Source organism: Ranitomeya variabilis, chromosome 4 (assembly GCF_051348905.1).
Source record: "Ranitomeya variabilis isolate aRanVar5 chromosome 4, aRanVar5.hap1, whole genome shotgun sequence".
Taxonomy (NCBI): Eukaryota; Metazoa; Chordata; class Amphibia; order Anura; family Dendrobatidae; genus Ranitomeya; species Ranitomeya variabilis.
The window spans coordinates 471,346,328-471,368,774 of NC_135235.1; the positions used below are offsets into that span (position 1 = coordinate 471,346,328).

At 41.4% G+C, this 22,447-nt stretch overlaps 2 protein-coding genes across 3 annotated transcripts in view; both read left to right on the top strand.

The window, feature by feature from the left end:
- LOC143767920 (unconventional myosin-XVB-like) overlaps nt 1–2,457 on the top strand; it is a 199,192-nt gene extending 196,735 nt beyond the window's left edge. Inside the window, exon 14 of the mRNA XM_077256439.1 lies at nt 2,269–2,457. Within this exon, the coding sequence (XP_077112554.1) occupies nt 2,269–2,457 (189 nt within the window). The remainder of the gene's footprint in view (nt 1–2,268) is intronic.
- Nucleotides 2,458–6,659: 4,202 nt separating this feature from the next.
- LOC143765267 (unconventional myosin-XVB-like) overlaps nt 6,660–22,447 on the top strand; it is a 161,201-nt gene continuing 145,413 nt past the window's right edge. For both annotated transcript variants that reach the window (XM_077251750.1, XM_077251751.1), the window contains exons 1-2: nt 6,660–6,759; nt 7,166–7,201. In XM_077251750.1, coding sequence (XP_077107865.1) covers nt 7,199–7,201 — 3 coding nt within the window. In that variant the 5' untranslated portion in view covers nt 6,660–6,759; nt 7,166–7,198. The remainder of the gene's footprint in view (nt 6,760–7,165; nt 7,202–22,447) is intronic.

Genomic DNA, 22,447 nt, shown 5'->3' on the forward strand with positions numbered 1-22,447 from the left:
GGGGGGGTACTGTTGTGAATTTGCTTTTTGCTCCCTCTAGTGGTTACTAGTTTTTTGACTCTGGTTTTTCTGTCATTCCTTTTATCCGCACCTGGGTCGTTAGTTAGGGGTGTTGCTATATAAGCTCCCTGGACCTTCAGTTCAATGCCTGGCAACGTAGTTATCAGAGCTAGTCTGCTGTGCTCTTGTCTACTGATCCTGGTTCCAGTTATATCAGCTAAGTCTGCTTTTTGCTATTTGTTTTGGTTTTGTATTTTTGTCCAGCTTGTTCCTAATCTATATCCTGACCTTTGCTGGAAGCTCTAGGGGGCTGGTGTTCTCCCCCCGGACCGGTTAGACGGTTCGGGGGTTCTTGAATTTCCAGTGTGGATTTTGATAGGGTTTTTGTTGACCATATAAGTTACCTTTCTTTATTCTGCTATCAGTAAGCGGGCCTCTCTGTGCTAAACCTGGTTCATTTCTGTGTTTGTCATTTCCTCTTACCTCACCGTTATTATTTGTGGGGGGCTTCTATCCAGCTTTGGGGTCCCCTTCTCTGGAGGCAAGAAAGGTCTTTGTTTTCCTCTACTAGGGGTAGCTAGATTCTCCGGCTGGCGCGTGTCATCTAGAATCAACGTAGGAATGATCCCCGGCTACTTCTAGTGTTGGCGTTAGGAGTAGATATATGGTCAACCCAGTTACCACTGCCCTATGAGCTGGATTTTTGTATTCTGCAGACTTCCACGTTCCTCTGAGACCCTCGCCATTGGGGTCATAACATGCATGGCAATTGTCTGTGTGCATACCCTCATTCTCTCCTGTTTATTCCTTCCTTTACTTCCCGGTGTTCCACTCTGTTGTTTGTGAGTGCATATTTGTACTATTGGTAATTTCATTTATCCCTGTACATTTTCCCTTGTTAGTCTGGTTTTGCACATTCATATACACTACAACTCCCCACTTCCTTTGGTGGAAGAGGGGACCGATAAGGGATGATTCAGGAGCTCATTAAGTCACTTGGCCCTGGTGTTTTTACCATCAGAAGTAATCCGGGGAGCAGTGATAGCTAGGGAACCCCTAGCTTTAGGGATAGGGAAGAAGCCCCTCCCCCCCAGATATCTAGCTACTGTGCCATGACAGTCAGACACCAAGGCCAAAGCCAGATGGACTATGTGAGTGCTGTGTTAGAAGGGGCAAAAGGATAAATCTACGGATTACTGTACCACTGGGATACTGTAACACAAACTAGAGGGGAAGTAGCCCTTCTCTTGCAGTTGGAAAAGTTGCTTTGAGTGCTAAGTTGTTAAAAAAAGTGATAGAGAAATTTTGTTCAGACTGGTTTGTGTGTTATGGTTTGAACTCAGAGCAGATATCTTAAAAGGGTTCTCCAAGCATGAATTAGAATGGAGTCAATGATATAATTCAAAATGCCGCCTGTCATAGTCACGTGTCAGTAGAGGTTGCAGACTGAAGATTCACAGCTCCCGAGATCTGTCTCACACATATGTCAGTTGGCGTCCAGGAGTACAGCTGCAATATGTGAAGAAATATGTTTTAACCCACGATGTGCTTAAACACATCCAATTGTAGAGTCTATTTTTACCACAAGGTCTGTTGACTAAAATACACTTTTGTTCGTGGCACAGCCCCTTTAAGGCTGAGTACATCTAAAAGCTACTTTAGCCACTAAAGTTGACATGTGATAAGTGAATAATAAATATCTAGTTTGTATAAAAAGTTTCTGCAACACACAGTTATGTCCTAGTTTATAAGTGTAGAACTGATCTAATGCAATTAATCAGAAATGTCCTAAGAATCTTTTTTTTATCTTTGTAAAGTCATTTTAGGCCTATTAGTTATATTCATGGCATGCTAAACAGGTGAGGGTTACGTTTTGGAGAAATTCTTTAGTTTTCTGGTGCAATATAATTGGATTTTTACTCAAATTATCTTTAAATGGGTTGTTTCATAAACAACATTTATGACCTAATTACAGGATAGGTATTAATTACATGTATGATTATAGGGTTCCAACTGCTGTGACACTACTTATCAATGGAATTGCTCCATTCACTGCCTATAGAAGTGAAGGTCACACATGTCTACTGACATTCTTGTGATCATACATTTATCTATTTATGGCTCTATCCTGTGGAAAGATGATAAATGTGTATGGGACAATAATGTTAAATAATAAACATTAATATTAATGAAATGTGACAGTAATTATTATTCTTAAAATATATGTTAATTTGATGATGATGAACCATTATTGTAATTCTCTGTCAGATCTTTCTAAAAGAGCGTGCCCGAGAGATACTACAGAAAAGATGGGGAGATATTCAGAGTTTGGCTGCTCTGACTCTACAGAAAAATCTTAGAGGATTCCTCAACCGTAAGAATTTCCAAGTCTACCGCCGCAAAATCACTGTTGTTCAGGCTCATGTAAGAGGAAGACAAGCCAGGCAAGTGTTCTAGGCTCTGTTTATGATCAACCATGCCTTGCGCATCATGAATTTACTGGGTAAATTTATCATTTAACCCCTTCACGACACATGACATATATGTCATGAGTCATGTTCCCGGCTTTGATGCAGGCACCGGCGCTGAGCCCACATCTTTCCCCACATATGGCAGCTGTCATGTGCTTTTAACAGCCATGGGTGGATCGGACCAGTTAAATCCCACTGGAAATCTCCAACAGTGAGATTTAATACGTGCCAGCCAGAAGCACGGCATAAATCCTTCCCACCGGCATCCTTGTCACGTGATCGGGGGGCGCCGATGGATTGTCATGGCAGCTGGGGATCTGAACAAAACCCCCATGCCTGTCATTGTGAATCTTCAAAAGTTAAAAAAATATGAAAAAATTAAAAAAACACAAATGTTCAAATCACCCCCCTTTTGCCCATTGAAAATAAAATCATTTAAAAATACCCATATTTGAAATCGCTGAGATCAGAAATGTCTGATCTATCAAAATATAAAACAAGAGAAAACTTTTTTGTCCTCTGCAACATTGCAATAAAATGCAATAAGAGGCGATCAAAACATTGTATGTAACCCCAAATTGGTATCAATAGAAACAACAGCTCAAGGCACAAAAAATAAACCCTCGCCCAGCCCCAGATCCCAAAAAATGAAAACGCTACTGGTCTCGGAAAATGGTGACAAACACAAAAACATTTTTTCATATATATTTTGGAAAAATGTTCACCACCGAAATAAAAAATAAACTATACATGTTTGGTATTGGTGTACTCATACTGACCAGGGGAATCATATTGGCAGGTCAGTTTAACCATATAGTGAACATTTTAAATAAAAAATTCAAAAAAACTATTGTGAAATTGCACTTTTTTTTGCAATTTTACCACATTTTTTCCCATTTTCCAGTACACTATATGGTAAAATCAGTGATGTAATTTAAAAGTACAGCTTGTCCAACAAAAAAAGAAGTCTTCATGCGGCTATATTGACGGAAAAATAAAAACGTTATCTTGGCTCTTGGAAGAAGGGGAGGAAAAAACTAAAACGAAAAAAGGCCATGTCTCGAAGGGGTTAAAGTGAACTTTATACAAAGGCATTTATCAAGTGAGAGCTACGGTATTTCTGCATCCTATACATAATTGGAGGCTGAAACCATACACTATATCGATCGCCCTCAATTTGTAATCAGTGATAAAAAAAAATATTCTTGTATATTTCACGTGTAAAGATAAATTGTCACCATATAGTTGCTTATAACATGATAAATGAGCTACAGAGTCTGGAGAAAATAGTTTCAAAATGATAGATCTCACCAAATAGAAGCAGACGGATATCAACAACAAATTCCTTACAGCGTTCGTAGGAACAGAGGAGGTCCAAATACCAGGGTGACGTAGGGGGTACGGGGTAAGGTCCCTAAACCCCTGTCATGCCCCTGTAGTAATCCTGTCCTAACAAGGACAGGCCCCAAGTGAGCCCTGCTATGGGCACCCACCAACAGAAGAATATGGTCATAAACCTCCCTACGCGTTTCCTCCCCAGTCCTGGCAATTCATCAGGGGAGTTCAAAACAGCCAGTAGGCCAAAAGATACTAAATCTTAAATAAAGCGTCCGTCGGCATTAGATAGCACAGCAGTGGCCAGATATCCATAAAGAAATGTGACTATGTTTGACTGTGTGTCACTGCCTATCATTTCTATATCTATCAATATGTTTAAAAATATTAACATGGGCAGTCAACAATCTACAGATATCTGCTGAATATTGTTTTGCCATCTGAAAGCAGCTTTCCAGAACATTACAATTGATGGTGTAGCCTTATGTATAAAAGTTCTTGAAGGTATAGTCTTCCATTTCCTTAATTGCTTACTATTCTAATTATCCTCAAACCAGCCACCAAGACACTGATCAACTCTTTTGGAGCAATGTCAAAGTTATCCAATATGTTATTGAGAACACAAAAGGATCTTCTGTACAGAACCCCAATATGAGAGCAGAACAGAACTGACCTTGTGAGAGTCGACTTGTGCCATTAGGTTAAGTGAAATCCATTTCTTAATAGTATATAATGGGGCATTCAGCGTTTCTTCCCAATCTATTTGTTTAATGTCATGAACCCAACTGTCTGTAGACTCTAGCAATCCACCCGGATGCATCAAACAATGACTTGTTCTTTTTGAGTCCTTTGTTTTTTGTAAGTTTAAAGCGCACCTGTCACTTACTCAAAAAATTGAGTTAAATACCTAATAAAATCCCTGAGCTCGTGTGATTCTGCTGTTCATTTCTTTTTGCATCACTTCATTGCAGAGATATTCAAATTTATTGGTTTTGGAAAGCAAATACGTGGAATTTATGCTATATACAGTACTTAGTCCAAATGGGTTTTTCTTCTGAGTCTTCTTTCTTCAGTGCACTTCTCCCTCCCAGACCCAATCATAGCACTAGCAATCTAGTACTATTGGATGTTGCCGATGTGTGATTGGCAGAATCTGGGAAGGAAGGGTAAAAGGGCACGCCCAAGAGAAGACTCTGCAGAAACGCCCAATTGAACTGCAAGCAATGATTTCCCATACTGTGCTCCAAAAGCAACAAATATATATATGCAATGGAGCCATGCAGCACAACTAAGAATAGAATCAAAGATTCGGGAGAGCACAAGGATTTTTATAAGTTATTTAACTTCTTTTTTTTGCGCAATTGACATGTCCTTTTTACGGTGAGCATTGGAACGCCCTTTAAAGGGTCAATATTGACTTTTAGGATTGCTGCTTCTAACAGGTGGCACTAAAGTTTCTGACCTCTTCCTCTCTGTTGAGGCTTCTGAAATATCTGGACAGCAAATGAAACATTAGTCAAATATAAGGCATAGTGGCAAGAGTGAAAATTTCAAGATTTCTAATATTTTCTTAATATAGTGAAATGGAAAACTGAAAACAACCTAAAAATATTTGAAAAAATACATTTAGCATGAAAACCTGATTTAAACATTAGGTCACTTTGCGATGATTCTTTACTGTGAAATAGACTTTAAACATAACTATAGACATTATTATAATAAAGTTACCAAGGATTGTAAAAAAAAAAAAACGTTTCTGCTTTGCTTCATGATAGCGCCAATCTTTTCCATGGACTGTCTTATATTGCACATTGTAACAAATGGAAACAGAGGCACAGATGGTGAAGTGCACATTCGTTTATTGAAATGTTCGTGAAACCACCGGACCACTACCCAGGAGGCTCCGAAGGAGGCGTGACTAAGCGAACCTCAGACCCCGTAGTAAGACCCCTTAAACAGGGCCAGAATGGAAGTTCGGGGGACTGGGAACCTGAGAACTAGCAACAGGAAACACTTGTTGCTCAGGCACCTCCCTAAGGGCAGAGGTGCCTGAAATAGTACAAGACACTCAGCCATTGGCTGACACGTATTTTTGAAAATGGCACGCTTGTCTCTTTAAGACACCGGGAGAGCACGCACGCCCTTAGTGGCGTGCTAGAGGACCTGCGGGACACGCGCAGCATCCTGGAATCAGCAGCAAGAGCAGGCTGCGCGGGATGTGGGAGGTGAGCCCCAGGAGATGGGCATCCCCGCTGGGCACCGCGCCGAAGAGACAGCCCCGGGGAACGGGACGAGGCGCTACACACATCAGCTGATACACTTGAATAGCAGGAATCTGCACTATCCGACATAGTCCATGGACAAGATTGCTAAAAATAAAAGACAAACCCTTCTTTTCTACTCCCAGACAACCCTTTTATTGTGTGCTTATCACATTGTTATTCTATATCCTATATATAGACAACGTTATAGGAAGCTGAAAAACACACGAGTCCAGTTTGGAGCTGTCCTCCTGATTTCAAGAATTCCTTCCATACAAAGGCAGAGTTGCCAGGTGACCGATTCCTAAATATGTATCATGTTCTATTATCTCGTTTAGCTTCTCAGACAGATGTGTCTCCGTCCTTGTGAGGCCTAATCCCTCTCTAGGCAGTGTGTGTTCTCTTGCTCCATGACTTATTCATATACACCTAGTTTTATAATCAGTTTATTCTTTTTACTGTTCACTGAGATCTGTAATATGCCAAAGTCCTTATGACACTCGAACAATCACAGCCTCCTTAAAGCTCTCTACGTATCATCTACCTTTCTCCCTCTCTCTAGTTTCTTTTCCTTATTGGACTTTGTCCTTCCCTGCCCTCCGGGTGTGTCTCACTGTCACTTGTCTGTCACGCCGAGCTGCAGGCACTGTATGACACCCGATCTGGAGGGGCTCCTTTGCTATTAAACTGGGGTATGGATATCAATATGAAGAGAGAGTTTGTACATTGACATTGTGATTGGTGACATAGACTGAAGTGCCAGCTCCTGTCGTTCTTGGCTAAATGACTGTGACTCTGTGTGATGGTTTTATGTTTTCTATACAACAGAACCGGTGCTATTGTGTATGAGATATATATATATATATATATATATATATATATATATATATATATATATATATATATATATACTGCACATTTATTGACCTATGCTCCTATTAAATTAGCCGTGCTAAATGCTAATCGCGTTTCTCTGTGACTTCTGTTTAGTCTGCGGTCTTCCTGCTTTCTGTGTAACCATCTGTGTAATGTGATAAACTACCACTTTACCTCTTTTCATATCAGTCTGTATATTAACAAGAACCTTCGTCTCTACAGCTGAAGGCCACAGGTGAGGAGTCCCTTCCCAGCATGGTAAGAAAGCCTTTACTTTATTTATTTATTTTGTGTCTAGCTTTGCGTCCATACACATTCAGAATCTTCGGCTAAGTTCCCACAATGAGTATTTGGTGCGTTTTTTTCTGCTTCATATTGTTTTGCACAAAAAATGCAGCGTTATATAGTTCCAGCACAGTGGATGGGATTTATAGAAATCGTATGCCCATTGTGCTTTTTTTCTTTTTTACACAGCGCAAATTGAGCTGCAGTGCGATTTTGAAATCCGCAACATGTCAATTTCTCTTTCAGTAAAAATGCATTTTATTTTCAGATCTTTCCCATAGACTTGAATGAGATGAGGATTATCAGTAGTAAAAGACAGATATACAGTATGGGAGCTGATGTGGGGGCCATTATACAGCTTAGGGGGTAATGTGGGGGCCATTATACAGCTTGGGGGTTAATTCAGGTGCCAATTATACAGTCTGAGGGCTACTGTGGGAGGGGGGTAACCCTGGAGAATCCTTTACATCATACGATGGGCACGCTGTAGGATTCAGAAGTCTGCAGTCACAAAGATTGACTGTAGACTTTCCTCGGAATGACGAGACAACCGTTTTACACAAGAAGATTTACTGCCCAAACAAGTGTGATCAAAGTTACTACAAGTCACTCACTGAGTGTTTAAAGGACATTTTACACCCCCCACCTCCCGATAAAAACTGCATGAGGTCTGATTGAAAATTAAAGTAGTTGTCTAGTACTTTATATTGATGGCCTCGTCTTAGGACCTACACCACTTAGTCACCTGTACAGTGACTGCAGAGGGATGCTGCTAATTCACACTCCTGCGAATAGGAGAGTCAGCTGAGATGGCTGTCGAGTCAACATTTGGCCAACAGCCATCTAATGTGCATGGCAAGCTTTAGGGCAGTGTTCCCCAACTCCGGTCCTCAAGAGCCACAACAGGTCATGTTTTCAGGATTTCCTTAGTATTGCACAGGTGATAATTGCATCACCTGGACAGGCAAGCATTCAATGACCTGTGCAATACTAAGGAAATCCTGAAAACATGACCTGTTGTGGCTCTTGAGGACCGGAGTTAGGGAACACTGCTTTAGGGTATGTGCACACAGCGTCTTTTAGCTGCCAGCATACCCACATCATGTTTGAAGTAGAAGACATTTTAGGAAAATGATGGCGATGTTCTTCCTGAACTGGCTTTGCTGATGTATTTTTGGATGACATTCCCAACCACATTTTTTTCAATTTTAATTAAATTACAAATATGCCACAGTGGAGGCTTCCAAGCCAGAAGACATCAGAAGAATGGTCAGGTCACTTCTTTTAGCTGCTTTACGGCTTTTGAAGCCTAAAGCGGTTAAACTAAGTTACAAAAGATGGACCATGTGCACAGCAAGTCATTTTTACATTGTTGTGCAAATGTTCATTATTATCTTTGGCGGGTTTCAGGTGAAATCTGCCTAAAAAAAGATGTATGCATGAACGCTTATAGGCCTTGCAATGCTTCCCAGGCAAATTAAATGTGGAAATATAAAGAGGTTATTTGCAAAGATGGCCTTAGAATCCTACTGAAATATTTACATAATGGTTTAACAGCCAGAAGCCATAAATGCCAAACCAAAATCATAGCGTTCTGATTTTCTGATAATTTCAGGAATGTAACTCTAAAAGACTAAGGGCCCTCATCCAGAAACTTTACTTCAGACAGGGAGTTGAGCAAGATGCGCCAAAAAATAAGACTTGTGTTTTATGAATATGTCTAAATCATCTGGATATGCAAAGTTGTCGAAAAATAAAAAAGACTTAAAATAGAAAAACACCTTAGAAAGTGGCGCAAAATGTATAGATAATAAGACACAAATGTAAAAGTCACTTAAAAGAAGAAAATTACCCTTGAAAAGTTGGAAAACAGCAATGATAAATCAGGGCATAGGCTCCTGCAATCAACATTTGGTGAGTTTTTGACACTGTGTATTTATGTGCATATCACTGACTTTAAAACTCATCCAAGGACTTAATAAAATAGCAGAATCAATGTTAAAGGGATATTCCCATCATATGCATAATCATGGGATTTGCAATTAATGTATAGTAGATGCAGGTACCACCAATGGCTTGCAAAAGTATTCATCCTCTTGGCTTTTTACCTATTTTTTACATTACAACCTGTGTTTAAATATTTTTGTTATCCGATTTGTGCTTGATGAATCAGCACTAAGCAGTCTAAGTTGGTGAAGCGAAGTGATAAAAATATAGGCATAAATTAAATTTATGGGATCAAATAGCTAAAAATTGGCATGTGCATATGTATTCACCACTTTTGCTATGAAACCCCTAAAAATTTCTGCTTCTACCTTCATAAGTCACTTGATAAGTGAAAGAAGGTCCACCAGTGTGCAATCTAAGTGTCACATGGTCTGTCAGCATATACACACCTTTTCTGAAAAAGATGATGCAACACCATAAAGCTAGAGGCACCACTAACGGAACATCACCATGAAGACCAAGGAGATCTCCAAACAAGTCAGGGACAAAGTTGTTGAGAAGTACAAGTCAGGCTTGGGTTATAAAAAAAATCCCAATCTTTCATGAACCCCTGGAGCACCATCAAATCCATTATAATCAAACAGAAAGAATATGGTACCAGAGAAAACCTGCCAAGAGAGGGTCGCCCACCAAACTCTCAGCCTTGTCCCGAAGGGCATTAATCTGAGAGGTAGCACAGAGACCAAATGTAACCCTGAAGGAGGTGCAGAGCTCCCAACAGACAATGGAGTATTTGTCCAAACGACCACAATAAGCCATACACTCCGTAGAGGTAGCCTTAAGGACGAGTGGGCCTAAAAAATCATTTGCTTACACACAAAAATTGTATGACTCTTTTTGAGTTTGGCAAAAGATATGTAGAAGATAGGGAAAATGGTCAGAGTTGAGGAAAAGATGGATGGTGCGAAATACAGGAATATTCTTGAGCAAAACCTATTTCAGTCTGTCAGTGATTTGAGACTGTGACGGAGGTTCACTTTCCAACAAGACAATGACCCAACATATACTGATAAAGCAACACTCGAGTGGTTTAAGGGGAAAGGTGTAAATGTTTTGGAGTGGTTTAGTCAAAGCCCAGACCTTAATCCAGTTGAGAATCTGTGATCAGACTTGAAGATTGCTGTTCACCAGAGGAAACCATCTAACGTGAAAAAACTGGAGCAGTTTTGCCTTGAGAAATGGGCAAAAATCCCAGTGGCAAGATATCAAAAGCTCATAGAGACTTATCCAATATACTGACTTTGACGGCTTCCTGAATCAAGTGATTCAGGAAGCCGGGTTCCGGCTGCAGCTTATTCTGTAAGCGTTATAGCTTACCGGATAATCCCTGACCCTATCAAATTCCCTCATCTCTACTTATGAGTCACCATTAGTGTTGAGCGATACCGTCCGATACTTGAAAGTATCGGTATCGGAAAGTATCGGCCGATACCGGCAAAATATCGGATCCAATCCGATACCGATACCCGATACCAATACAAGTCAATGGGACTCATGTATCGGACGGTATTCCTGATGGTTCCCAGGGTCTGAAGGAGAGGAAACTCTCCTTCAGGCCCTGGGAACCATATAAATGTGTAAAAGAAAGAATTAAAATAAAAAATATCGCTATACTCACCTCTCCGACGCAGCCGGGACCTCAGCGAGGGAACCGGCAGCGTTGTTTGTTTAAAATTTGCGCTATTACTTGGTTACGTGAATTCCCGGCTTGTGATTGGTCAGGTCGGCCATGTTGCCGGGACGCGGACCAATCACAGCAAGCCGTGACGAAATTACGTCACGGCTTGCTGTGATTGGTCCGCGTCCCGGCAATATGGCCGCCCTGACCAATCACAAGCCGTGACGTCACGGGAGGCTGGACACGCGCTCATTTTAAAATGGGCGCGTGTCCAGCCTCCCGTGACGTCACGGCTTGTGATTGGTTGCGCCGCGGTCAACCAATCACAAGCCGGGAGGCTGGACGCGCTCATTTTAAAATGGGCGCGTGTCCAGCCTCCCGTGACGTCACGGCTTGTGATTGGTTGCGCCGCGGTCAACCAATCACAAGCCGGGAGGCTGGACGCGCTCATTTTAAAATGGGCGCGTGTCCAGCCTCCCGTGACGTCACGGCTTGTGATTGGTTGCGCCGCGGTCAACCAATCACAAGCCGGGAGGCTGGACGCGCTCATTTTAAAATGGGCGCGTGTCCAGCCTCCCGTGACGTCACGGCTTGTGATTGGTCAGGGCGGCCATATTGCCGGGACGCGGACCAATCACAGCAAGCCGTGACGTAATTTCGTCACGGCTTGCTGTGATTGGTCCGCGTCCCGGCAACGTGGCCGACCTGACCAATCACAAGCCGGGAATTCATGTAACCAAGTAATAGCGCGAATTTTAAACAAACAACGCTGCCGGTTCCCTCGCTGAAGTCCCGGCTGCGTCGGAGAGGTGAGTATAGCGATATTTTTTATTTTAATTCTCTCTTTTACACATTTTAACATTAATGTTGTTGCGATACCCGATACCCGATACCACAAGAGTATCGGAATCCCGGTATCGGAATTCCGATACAGCAAGTATCGGCCGATACCCGATACTTGCAGCATCGGAATGCTCAACACTAGTCACCATTTATAATGTTTTTTGAATTGGAGGTTTATCTAATAAACTTTGCTGGTTAAAACTTTATTAAGAGATGTCTCTCCTGGGTTTCCTTTTCCTCTTATTTAGTTAAAAGGAAAACACCAAATGGCCCATAATAGTGATGGTGAAGTACTATGAAGACCACGTTATCAAGCACATAAAGTGTTTAATGTATAGTTGAAACCAGAAGTTTACATACACTATATAAAAAGACACATATGCATGTTTTTCTCAATATCTGACATGAAATAAAAATAAACTTTTCTCATTTCAGGTCAATTTAAGATTACCATAATTATTAATATTTGCCAAATTCCAGAATAATGAGAGTGAATGTTTTATGGCATTTTTATTACTTATGAATTATTATTTGGTACCATTGCCCTTAAACTAAATGACTTGGGTCAAACGTTTGGGATATCCTTCCACAAGCTTCTCACAATACTGTAGTTGGTCAGAAATTGGGCCCATTCCTTCTGACAAAACTGGTGTAACTAATCCAGGTTTGTAGGTCGCCTTGCTCGCACCTGCCTTTTCATCTTTTACCTATACATTTTCAATAGGATTAAAATAAGTGCATTTTGATGGCCACTCCAAAACACTGGCTTTATTATCCTTCAGCCACTTTGTTACCATTTTGGCAGTATGCTTCAGGTCATTGTCCATTTGGAAGACCCATGTCCGCCCAAGCTTTAACTTCCTGGCTGATGTCTTGAGATATTGCTTCAGTATTGCCACATAATCTTCTTTTCTCATGATGCCATCGATTTTGTGAAGTGCAACAGTCCCTCCTGCAGCAAAACAACCCCACTGCATGATGCTGCCACCCACGTATTTCATAGCTGGGATGGTGTTCTTAGGCTTCCAAGCTTCTCCATTTTTCCTCCAAATGTAACGATGGTCATTATGCCCAAAAAGTGTTCAATTTTAGCTTCATCTGACCACAGGACATGTCTCCAAAAATTAAGGTCTGTGTTCATGTGTGCATTTGCAAACATAAAACTGGCTTTTTTATGCTTCTTTTGGTGTAGTGGCTTCTTCCTGGCAGAGTGGCCCTTCAGCCCATGATGATTCAGTACTCGTTTCACTGTGGAAATTGACACAATCTTACCAGCTTCCGTCACCATATTCACAATGTCTTTTGCGTTTGTCCTTGGGTTGATATGCACATGTCGGACCAAAGCACATTCATCTCTGGGACACAGAATCAGTCTCCTTCCTGAGCAGTATGATCGCTGGACATTCCCATCTTCTTTGTACTTGCGTATAATTGTTTGTACAGATGAACGAGACACCTTCAGGTATCTTGAAGGTGTACCCAATGATGAGCCAGACTTGTGCAAGTCTACAATTCTCTTCCTGATATCTTGGCTGATTTCTTTTAGCCTTTTCCATGATGCTGCACAAAGAAGCAGTGTGTTTCAGGTGTGCATTAAAATACATCCACTGGTGTGTCTCGAATTAACTCAGATGTTGCAAAAAAAACTATCAGAAGCATCCAAACACATGACATCATCATATGGGCTGTCCAGAAATGTTTAAAGGCAGTGTATGTAAATGTTTGACTTTGCAGTAAGTAATAAAAATGCCTTAAAACATTCTCTCTCTCTCATTACTCTGGCATTTGTCAAATATTAATTATTATGGTAATCCTAATTGTCCTAAAATGGGAAAGGTTTATTCAGATTTCATGTCACATATTGAGAAAAACATGCATATATGTCTTTTTATGTAGTGTATGTAGACTTCTAATTTCAACTGTACGTACAAAAGATCCATAAAAAAATTTGTTTAAATAGATACACATGTGGCTCTGTAACTCAAGTTTCGCCATAAATAGTTTTGTCTGGGACACTGTATGAAGCAATTTCCAGAGAAACATAAGAGAGGCAGACATCTACATGTATATCTCTATTCAATGCATTTTTTAATTGATCTTTTGTAAGGGCAACAAATACTTTGTGTGTGATAGTTTCTATTGCTTCATTAGTGTGGACTGCTTGGTGTTTTCTCTTTATCTAAATAGAAGGTAGTGAAAACTCAGGAAGGAAAACCAGGAACAGTCAGAGTAAAAGTATAATAAAAACATGTCACCACTTCTGTATTTATCACCCACTCCTGGTTTTGGCTTAAAAATACTGAGGGGAAAAACTCACCAAATACTCAACATGTGATCGTGGTCTAATAAGCCATCTACAGCACCACATTTTATGAATTTAGAATACTATAGCATTGTTGTAGAAAAGGCCGGAGCAAGCCGTACCCCTCCCCCCACGGCGTAGGCGAAGGCCTGCATGACAATGGGGGGAGAGGGGTAGGTAGTATGGTAATGAGGGGGGGGGAAGGTTCTGGCCTGAGGGTTATATGGGAATTTGGGGGTGGGATCAGACACTTCCCGCTCTTAGAGGATCGTGAGCAGTCCCGCCCTCCTGCCCTATTGCTGTTTTTCAAAAGGGGGTTCTGTTAGTTTTTGATCTTTCAATGGCAAGGTCGTTTTTTACTTTGGGTCATTGTGGCCGTGGCGGCTGGGGGGAGTCCTGGGAGTTGGTAAAAATTGGTTTTGGGGATCCATTTTGGCTTATGGCTCCTCTGTTTTGGTGTTGGTATCTTTTGAATCTGGTGAATGGTGGTTGGGGAGTTCCGGCAGGGGTGGTCGGATCTCCTGGGATTTTTTACCGTGAACAGTGAACCCTTGTTTGGGTTTTTGGTGCTCCCGAGCCAGGGTTTTGAACGGCTGGGAGTAAAAGTTGGTGTTATGTACGTTCACGGTATGGGTTGTCAATCACCACATTCTTGGGGCTCCGAGGACTCCTTCTAGCCTTTAAAATGTTATTATTGCTTTGTATCAATGTATGTATTGTTTTATGTTTAAGAAAAAGGCTACTGTGGCCTATATCATTCCAAAGAATTAAGGTGGTCGTGTTTTTATTGGGTATAGGAATGATAGCTGGGGGGTCACGGTTGGGAAGAAGATGTGTGGGGGTGTTTTACCGTAAAGACTACCCAGTCGACAATACCAGGGTCAAGCTTTGGTCGCTTCTACAGTGGCATCTTTTATATGTATGACCTATGGTCATATGCTGCTTTGTGATCTTTATGATCTGGAATGTGACCGGTTACTCAGATATGTGAACTAAGCCAAAAACTATGACCAATCCTACTTTTATGACAGCCACAAATGTAGGGTGTAGGACTAATGTGCAGGAACATACGGTACTTCTTTCTTGCATAGCTGAGAATCAGGAAACTGTTGTAATTCATGACTATGATGCTGTGCCATGATGTTTGCTTTCACCATTTTATTATTTATTTATTTGCTTATATAGTGTCATTAATTTTCACAGTATTTTACAGACGTTATCAAAGCAATTATATATTAAAATATCTTAGCATTTTTAGGTTAGCAAAATTTAATCTACAGACAAGGATATTGCAATATTTTGTAGTAAGAATATTTTTTAACCCAAAATTTGTGCAGCAACTACTATACAGCTCTGACAAAAATTACAAGACCACTGCAAAATGTTCAGTTTGTCTGATTTTTTCTCTTTATATGTATATTTTTGAGTAAAATGTAAATTGTTCTTTTATTCTATAAACTTCTGACAACATGTCTCCAAATTTCCAAGCAATACATTTTGTATTTTTTTTCTGAAAAGGAGAAATGGTCAAAATAAAAAAAAAACAACAGTGCTTTCAGACCTCAAATAATGCAAAGAAAACAAGTTCATAATCATTTAGAAACAACAATACTAATGTTTTAACTCCGGAAGAGTTCAGAAATCAATATTTTGTGGAATAACCATGATTTTTAATCACAGCTTTCATGTGTCTTGACATGCTTTCCACCAGTCTTTCACACTGCTTCTAGCGCAAAAATGTAAGCCGTTCTTCTACGTTTGATGGCTTGTGACTATCCATCATCCTCTTGATTACATTCCGGAGGTTTTCAATGGGGTTCAGGTCTGGAGATTGGGCTGCCCATGACAGGGATTTGATGTGGTGGTCACTAAATTTTTGCCAGAGCTGTATAAAGTCTACAGACAGGGAAATTGCAATCGTTTGTAGTAAGAATATTTTTTAACCCAAAATTTGTCCAGCAACTACTATATAAAGTAAGAGTCCAATATATAAGCATAAATATAAATTGTGGAGCGTATAATACTCTAATAAGTGCTTTACTTATTACAATTTTAAAAATGACTTAAACAGTACGTGAAAGTATAATTGACATAGGCTTTGTCAGAGGTCGCCAAGCAAGGTGAATCGTTCTTTGGGGTACTAGGACTTTGTGCCAGTATATCACTTTTTACTGTGAGTGAACCTGTTGGTATTATTACACCTCAGGCACTTTAAGGTTTGTCTCATTGTTGCTTATTTAGCGATTGTTTACTACTTTACTGAATAGTAATTTCCCATCTTTTTTTCTGCTCTGCTTATTATTACTTGCATCTTTATATGACTTAAGTATTTATATTTTAAGGAGGCCTATTGCTTTCATTTTTAATGTACTGGATCATTAAGTGCTGTGTCTGGTTATGCCAGTTTTATGTCAAGCACTGTTTTTATTATTTTAGAAAATTGTGACAAAAATCACTTTTTAGAATATTATATGCTCCTCATTTGTTATTTATAGGTTTATGTAGTAATAATGTTCATATATAAATATGATAGTTTTTAGAACCCTAAAAACTTGGCGCTCAAAAATCTTGAAATTTGCGTTATATTTGTGCTCAAATTAAAAGCAAATTTCAAGATTTTTGAGTGCCAAGTTTCTTTGCTACAGGTTATGGGACAGAATCCTACTTTTGCACCTACCTAAAAATGCCAGGAGTGCCTTGTCTATTTTATTTATAGATTTTAGAATCCTGTGAAAAATATAGAAGGTATAACTTGTGTGGACCACAAATGCTGTTCTTCACTTTATCAAGGGGACACACATCATAGTGAGGCTTTTTTCCTGAAACTACCGTATATACTCGAGTATAAGCCGAGATTTTCAGCCCATTTTTTTAGGCTGAAAGTGCCCCTCTCGGCTTATACTCGAGTCATTGTCCCAGGGGGCGGCGGGGGAGGGGGAGCGGCAGCTGTCAAATCATACTCACCTGCTCCCGGCGCGTCTCTGTATGTCCCTGCTTCTCCGGCACGCGCTGCTCTTCCTGTGTTCAGCGGTCAGGTGGTACCGCTCATTAAAGTAATGAATATGGACGCGACCCCACTCCCATAGGGGTGGATCGCATATTCATTACTTTAATGAGCGGTACAATGTGACCGCTGAACAGAGGAAGAAGCTGCCGGCGCCTGGAGACCATCTGTCAGTGAGAAGCTGCCAGGGATAGCGCCAGGAGTAGGTGAGTATGACGGGGGAAGGTGAGCATTCCGATATATGGTGGGACACTGACAGTTAAATGATTATCTGTAGGAAGCCTGATTGGTAGCCTCGGTGGGTTTTTCTTTTCTCTCTGCTTTGATTATTACCCATTTTGATTGTGGGTGTCTTTTTTCCTATTGGTACTGAATAAGGATATAGGGTCATTGGGCCATGATGGTTGCAAACGAAAGGACACTGCCATTATGAATAGACACATTTTGTTGATGGGTATGAATGACCTATAAGTCATCTGGAGCAGAGTTTTCTCCTTTTGTATTTTAACATTTGCACAAATTAGACATTTACACATTTTCTTGCCCAGATTGTATTTGTATATTTGAATCCTATTAGGGATATACAAGGGCAGAAAAACAAATTTTGTTTTTTTTTTGTTTTGTTGTTTTTTCTAATTTTTTCAATTTTTTTTTCTCCAATTTTGCTTTGCTTTTTTGTTTTTTTTTTTAATTATTTTGGGCAATGGGTGTATTGGGACACGATTTTTTACCATAGGGATTGACTAGTGTTAGAAGGGCAAGCCGCCGCTGAGTGGGGGCGCCTACCGCTGAAACTTAGGGTGTCAACCTCCACAGTCAGGCAGGGGCCAGCATTAGTGGACCTGTAGGGCCTAATAGTATACATCTAAATATATTGTTTTCCCTATGGTAACCCCATGTGTGGCAATCAGGGCCATACTGGGACTTTAATTCAGCCCTGGCATGTGAAGTTACACAGGCCCACTTGTCACATGGTGACTGTATAATATCTTTGTAAACTTGTAGGTTACAAGAAGTGAGGGGAGTGTAACACGACTATATAACCTATAATCACAGCTGTATCCAGCATTACAGCTCAGTCCTATTTATTGCTTTTACTTGCAGTACCAAGAAAAGCCGCTACTTTACCTACATAACTGGATCTCGTAGATAATGAAGGGATTGAGACGACCAAAGGCTATGGAACCTCATTCTGATGCTACATAAACCTTGCCTACAGCCACTTTTGGTTCTGCTACGCAGCACGAGACATCAGTAATGTCACCGCTCTTCAGATATTCCGGGTCTTGCGCTGAGCTCGGTGACTGTGAAGAGTGGTACTGTTACTACTGTCAGCGCTCTTCAGAGTTGCTGGGTCTCGCCTGGTCTGGGCTAGTAGTGGGGGTGTCTGATAGACACTTCTCCATTACTTACACCAGGGATTGATAGCAGCTGATATTACGCAGCTGACATCAACCCTAAAAATCATTACACATACCAGAATTAAATGCTTTGGCGGCTGGGAAAAGCAGTAGAGTTAGTGCTATTCCCAGGCGTCGGGTGCTAACTACAACTGTCATCATCCTTGCCTCATCTCCCTGCGAAGCCACCCCACAGAATATATTGTAGCCCCCTGAGTATAATGTAACCCCCCAGAGAATGTAATGCAGCCCCCTCATATAGTATAATGCAGCCCCTGCATATATATGGTAGCCCCTCATAGAGCATAATGCAGCCCAACATAGAATATAATGTAGCTCCTCCACAGAACACAATGCAGCCCTCCTCATATAGTATAATGCAGCTCCCCATAGAATATAATGTAGCCCTCTCAGAGTATGATGCAATCACCCCTCATAGAATATGATACAGCCCCCCATAGAATATAATGTAGACCTCAGAGAACCAGAGAATGTAATACAGCCCCCCATAGAATGTAATACAGCCCCCCATAGAATATAATAAAGCCCTCCATAGAATATAATACATCACCCCATAGAATGTAATACAGCCCACCTCCCCACAGAATATAATACAACCCCCATTGGAATATAATGTAGCCCCCAAGAATGTAATACAGCCCCCCTTAGAATGTAATACAGCACAGCCCCCATAGAATGTAATACAGCCCAGCCCCCATAGAATGTAATACAGCACAGCCAGCCCCCATAAAATGTAATACAGCACAGCCCCCATAGAATGTAATGCCGCCAGCCCTCATAGAATGTAATGCAGCCAGCCCCCATAGAATGTAATGCAGCCAGCCTCCATAGAATGTAATGCAGCCCCCCAATAGAATGTAATACAGCACAGCCCCCATAGAATGTAATGCAGCCAGCCCCCATAGAATGTAATAAAGCCCCCCAATAGAATGTAATGCAGCCAGCCCCCATAGAATGCAATAAAGCCCCCTCCAATAGAATGTAATACAGCACAGCCCCCATAGAATGTAATGCAGCCAGCCCCCATAGAATGTAATACAGCCCCCCTAATTGCCCCACAATCCAGTTATCACTCATTGATATAATAAAAAAAAAACACTCTCCTCACCTCTCCTCATGCCCCGCGAAGCTACCGGCTCTGGTCTCAGCAGCTGCAGTCTGTCCGGCAACACAGCAGGTGCGCGATGATGTCATCGCACACTTGCAGCGTCAGAGCGAGGCAGAGCGGGGAATGATGGGAGAGGGAGCGAGAGTGGACGCTCTCTACTCCATCATTGCATTCAACTGTACCGGCGTCATAGATGCCCATATAGTTGAATGCAGGGCGGGGCTGGCGATTGGGGGGTTGAGTCGGCGCTGGCGGGAGGAGTCGGCCCTGGCGCCGCTGATAGCGGCAGCATCCCACTCCTGGCACTGGCCCTTCTGGCATTTGCCAGGATTCCCCCATGGCCAGTCCGGCCCTGGTGGCAATGTCTCCAAATTTGGAATAATTGTTTTTAACTTTATGGATTAAAAGTTATATTTTAGAGATCCTTGTTCTCTCTGGGTCTTGTTGGTGTCTAGGATCCAAATACATTTGTTCTTTTTGGTTTTTTTTTCTTGAGCATTCCGATATTCACCTGTCCCCGTTCCATTGCCTGGCTCCATCTTCCGCATCCTCTGGCTGTGACGTTCAGGTCAGAGGGCGCGATGATGCGTTTAGTGTGGGCGCGCCGCCCTCTGCCTGAACAGTCACTGCAGAGGATGCGGAAGATGGAGCCCGGCAGTGGAACGGGGACAGGTGATTATCGCAAGTGCCGGTGTCCCCGCCTGCTCAGGACAAGAGGTGAGTATGTCTTTTTTCTTTATCGCAGCAGCAGCACATGGGGCAAATGTTTCTATGGAGCATCTTATGGGGCCATAATCAATGTTTATGCAGCATTACATGAGGCATATTTTCTATGGAGCATCTTATGAGGCCATAATCAGCCTTTATGCAGCATTATATGGGGCAAATATTTCTATGGAGAATCTTATGGGGCCATAATCAACCTTTGTGCAGCATTATATAAGGCACATTTTCTATGGAGTATCTTATGGGGCCATAATCAACCTTTATGCAGCATTGTATGGGGCAAATGTTTCTATGGAGCATCTTAAGGGGCCATAATCAACCTTTGTGCAGCATTATATGGGGCAAATGTTTCTATGGAGCATCTTATGGGGCCATAATCAACCTTTATGCAGCATTGTATGGGGCAAATGTTTCTATGGAGCATCTTATGGGGCCATAATCAACCTTTGTGCAGCATTGTATGGGGCAAATGTTTCTATGGAGCATCTTAAGGGGCCATAATCAACCTTTGTGCAGCATTATATGGGGCAAATGTTTCTATGGAGCATCTTATGGGGCCATAATCAACCTTTATGCAGCATTGTATGGGGCAAATGTTTCTATGGAGCATCTTATGGGGCCATAATCAACCTTTATGCAGCATTATATGGGGCAAATGTTTCTATGGAGCATCTTATGGGGCCATAATCAACCTTTATGCAGCATTATATGGGGCAAATGTTTCTATGGAGCACCTTATGGGGCCATAATCAACCTTTATGCAGCATTATATGGGGCAAATGTTTCTATGGAGCATCTTATGGGGCCATAATCAACCTTTATGCAGCATTATATGGGGCAAATGTTTCTATGGAGCATCTTATGGGGCCATAATCAACCTTTATGCAGCATTATATGTGGCAAATGTTTCTATGGAGCATCTTATGGGGCCATAATCAACCTTTGTGCAGCATTATATGGGGCAAATATTTCTATGGAGCACCTTATGGGGCCATAATCAACTTTTGTGCAGCATTATATGGGGCACATTTTCTATGGAGCTTCTTATGGGGCCATAATCAACCTTTATGCAGCATTGTATGGGGCAAATGTTTCTATGGAGCTTCTTATGGGGCCATAATCAACCTTTGTGCAGCATTATATGGGGCAAATGTTTCTATGGAGCATCTTATGGGGCCATAATCAACCTTTATGCAGCATTATATGGGGCAAATGTTTCTATGGAGCATCTTATGGGGCCATAATCAAAATTTGTGCAGCATTATATGGGGCATATTTTATTATGGAGCATCTTATGGGGCCATAATCAAAATTTGTGCAGCATTATATGGGGCATATTTTATTATGGAGCATCTTATGGGGCCCATCATGAACTTTATGAAGCATTATATGGGGTGTATTTTGTATGGAGCATCTTATGGGGCCCATCATGAACTTTATGCAGGATTATATGGGGCTCCTGATTCAATATTGATATTCAAAAACACTTAACCTACTGATGTCTCAATTAATTTTACTTTTAATGGTATCTATTTTTATTTTTGAAATTTACCAGTAGCTGCTGCATTTCCCACCCTAGGCTTATACTCGAGTCATTAAGTTTTCCCAATTTTTTGTGGCAAAATTAGAGGTCTCAGCTTATACTCGGGTCGGCTTATACTCGAGTATATACGGTACTTTCTTTAAAGAGAATTTGTCACACCCTGGGACATTTTTAAGCTATTACTATGGGCATACAGGTGATAAAATGGTTAAAATAGTCCTACCTGTATGCCTCATAGCTACTGTCTTGCTGTTGAGAAATAGGCTGGTAATGTTTTATGTTAATTAATTCTAGGTTTTGGGGCATCCGGTGCCTGGAAGAAAACCCTGCCTCTGGTGTTAATTTGCATACCACCCCCTCCTATGCATGTCAATGGAATCTCACGGCTGCACACTGCATTTGCATGATTATTCTTACCTTTTCCACCCTCTATGGGCAGTGTCTTCAACATTCTTCAGCTCAGGCGTGGGTAAACACTGCTACTTCAGTAGCAGTGACTTGCCTGCACAGAAGAGCAATGGAGCCAATACCCATAGCAGGGTGTAAAAGGTAAGTATAATTGCGCAAGTGCAGGGCTTGTGTGGGGCTCCAGGGCTACAACTGCATGTCACATGGCACTGTGACATGCATGGCAGGGGGGCGGTAGG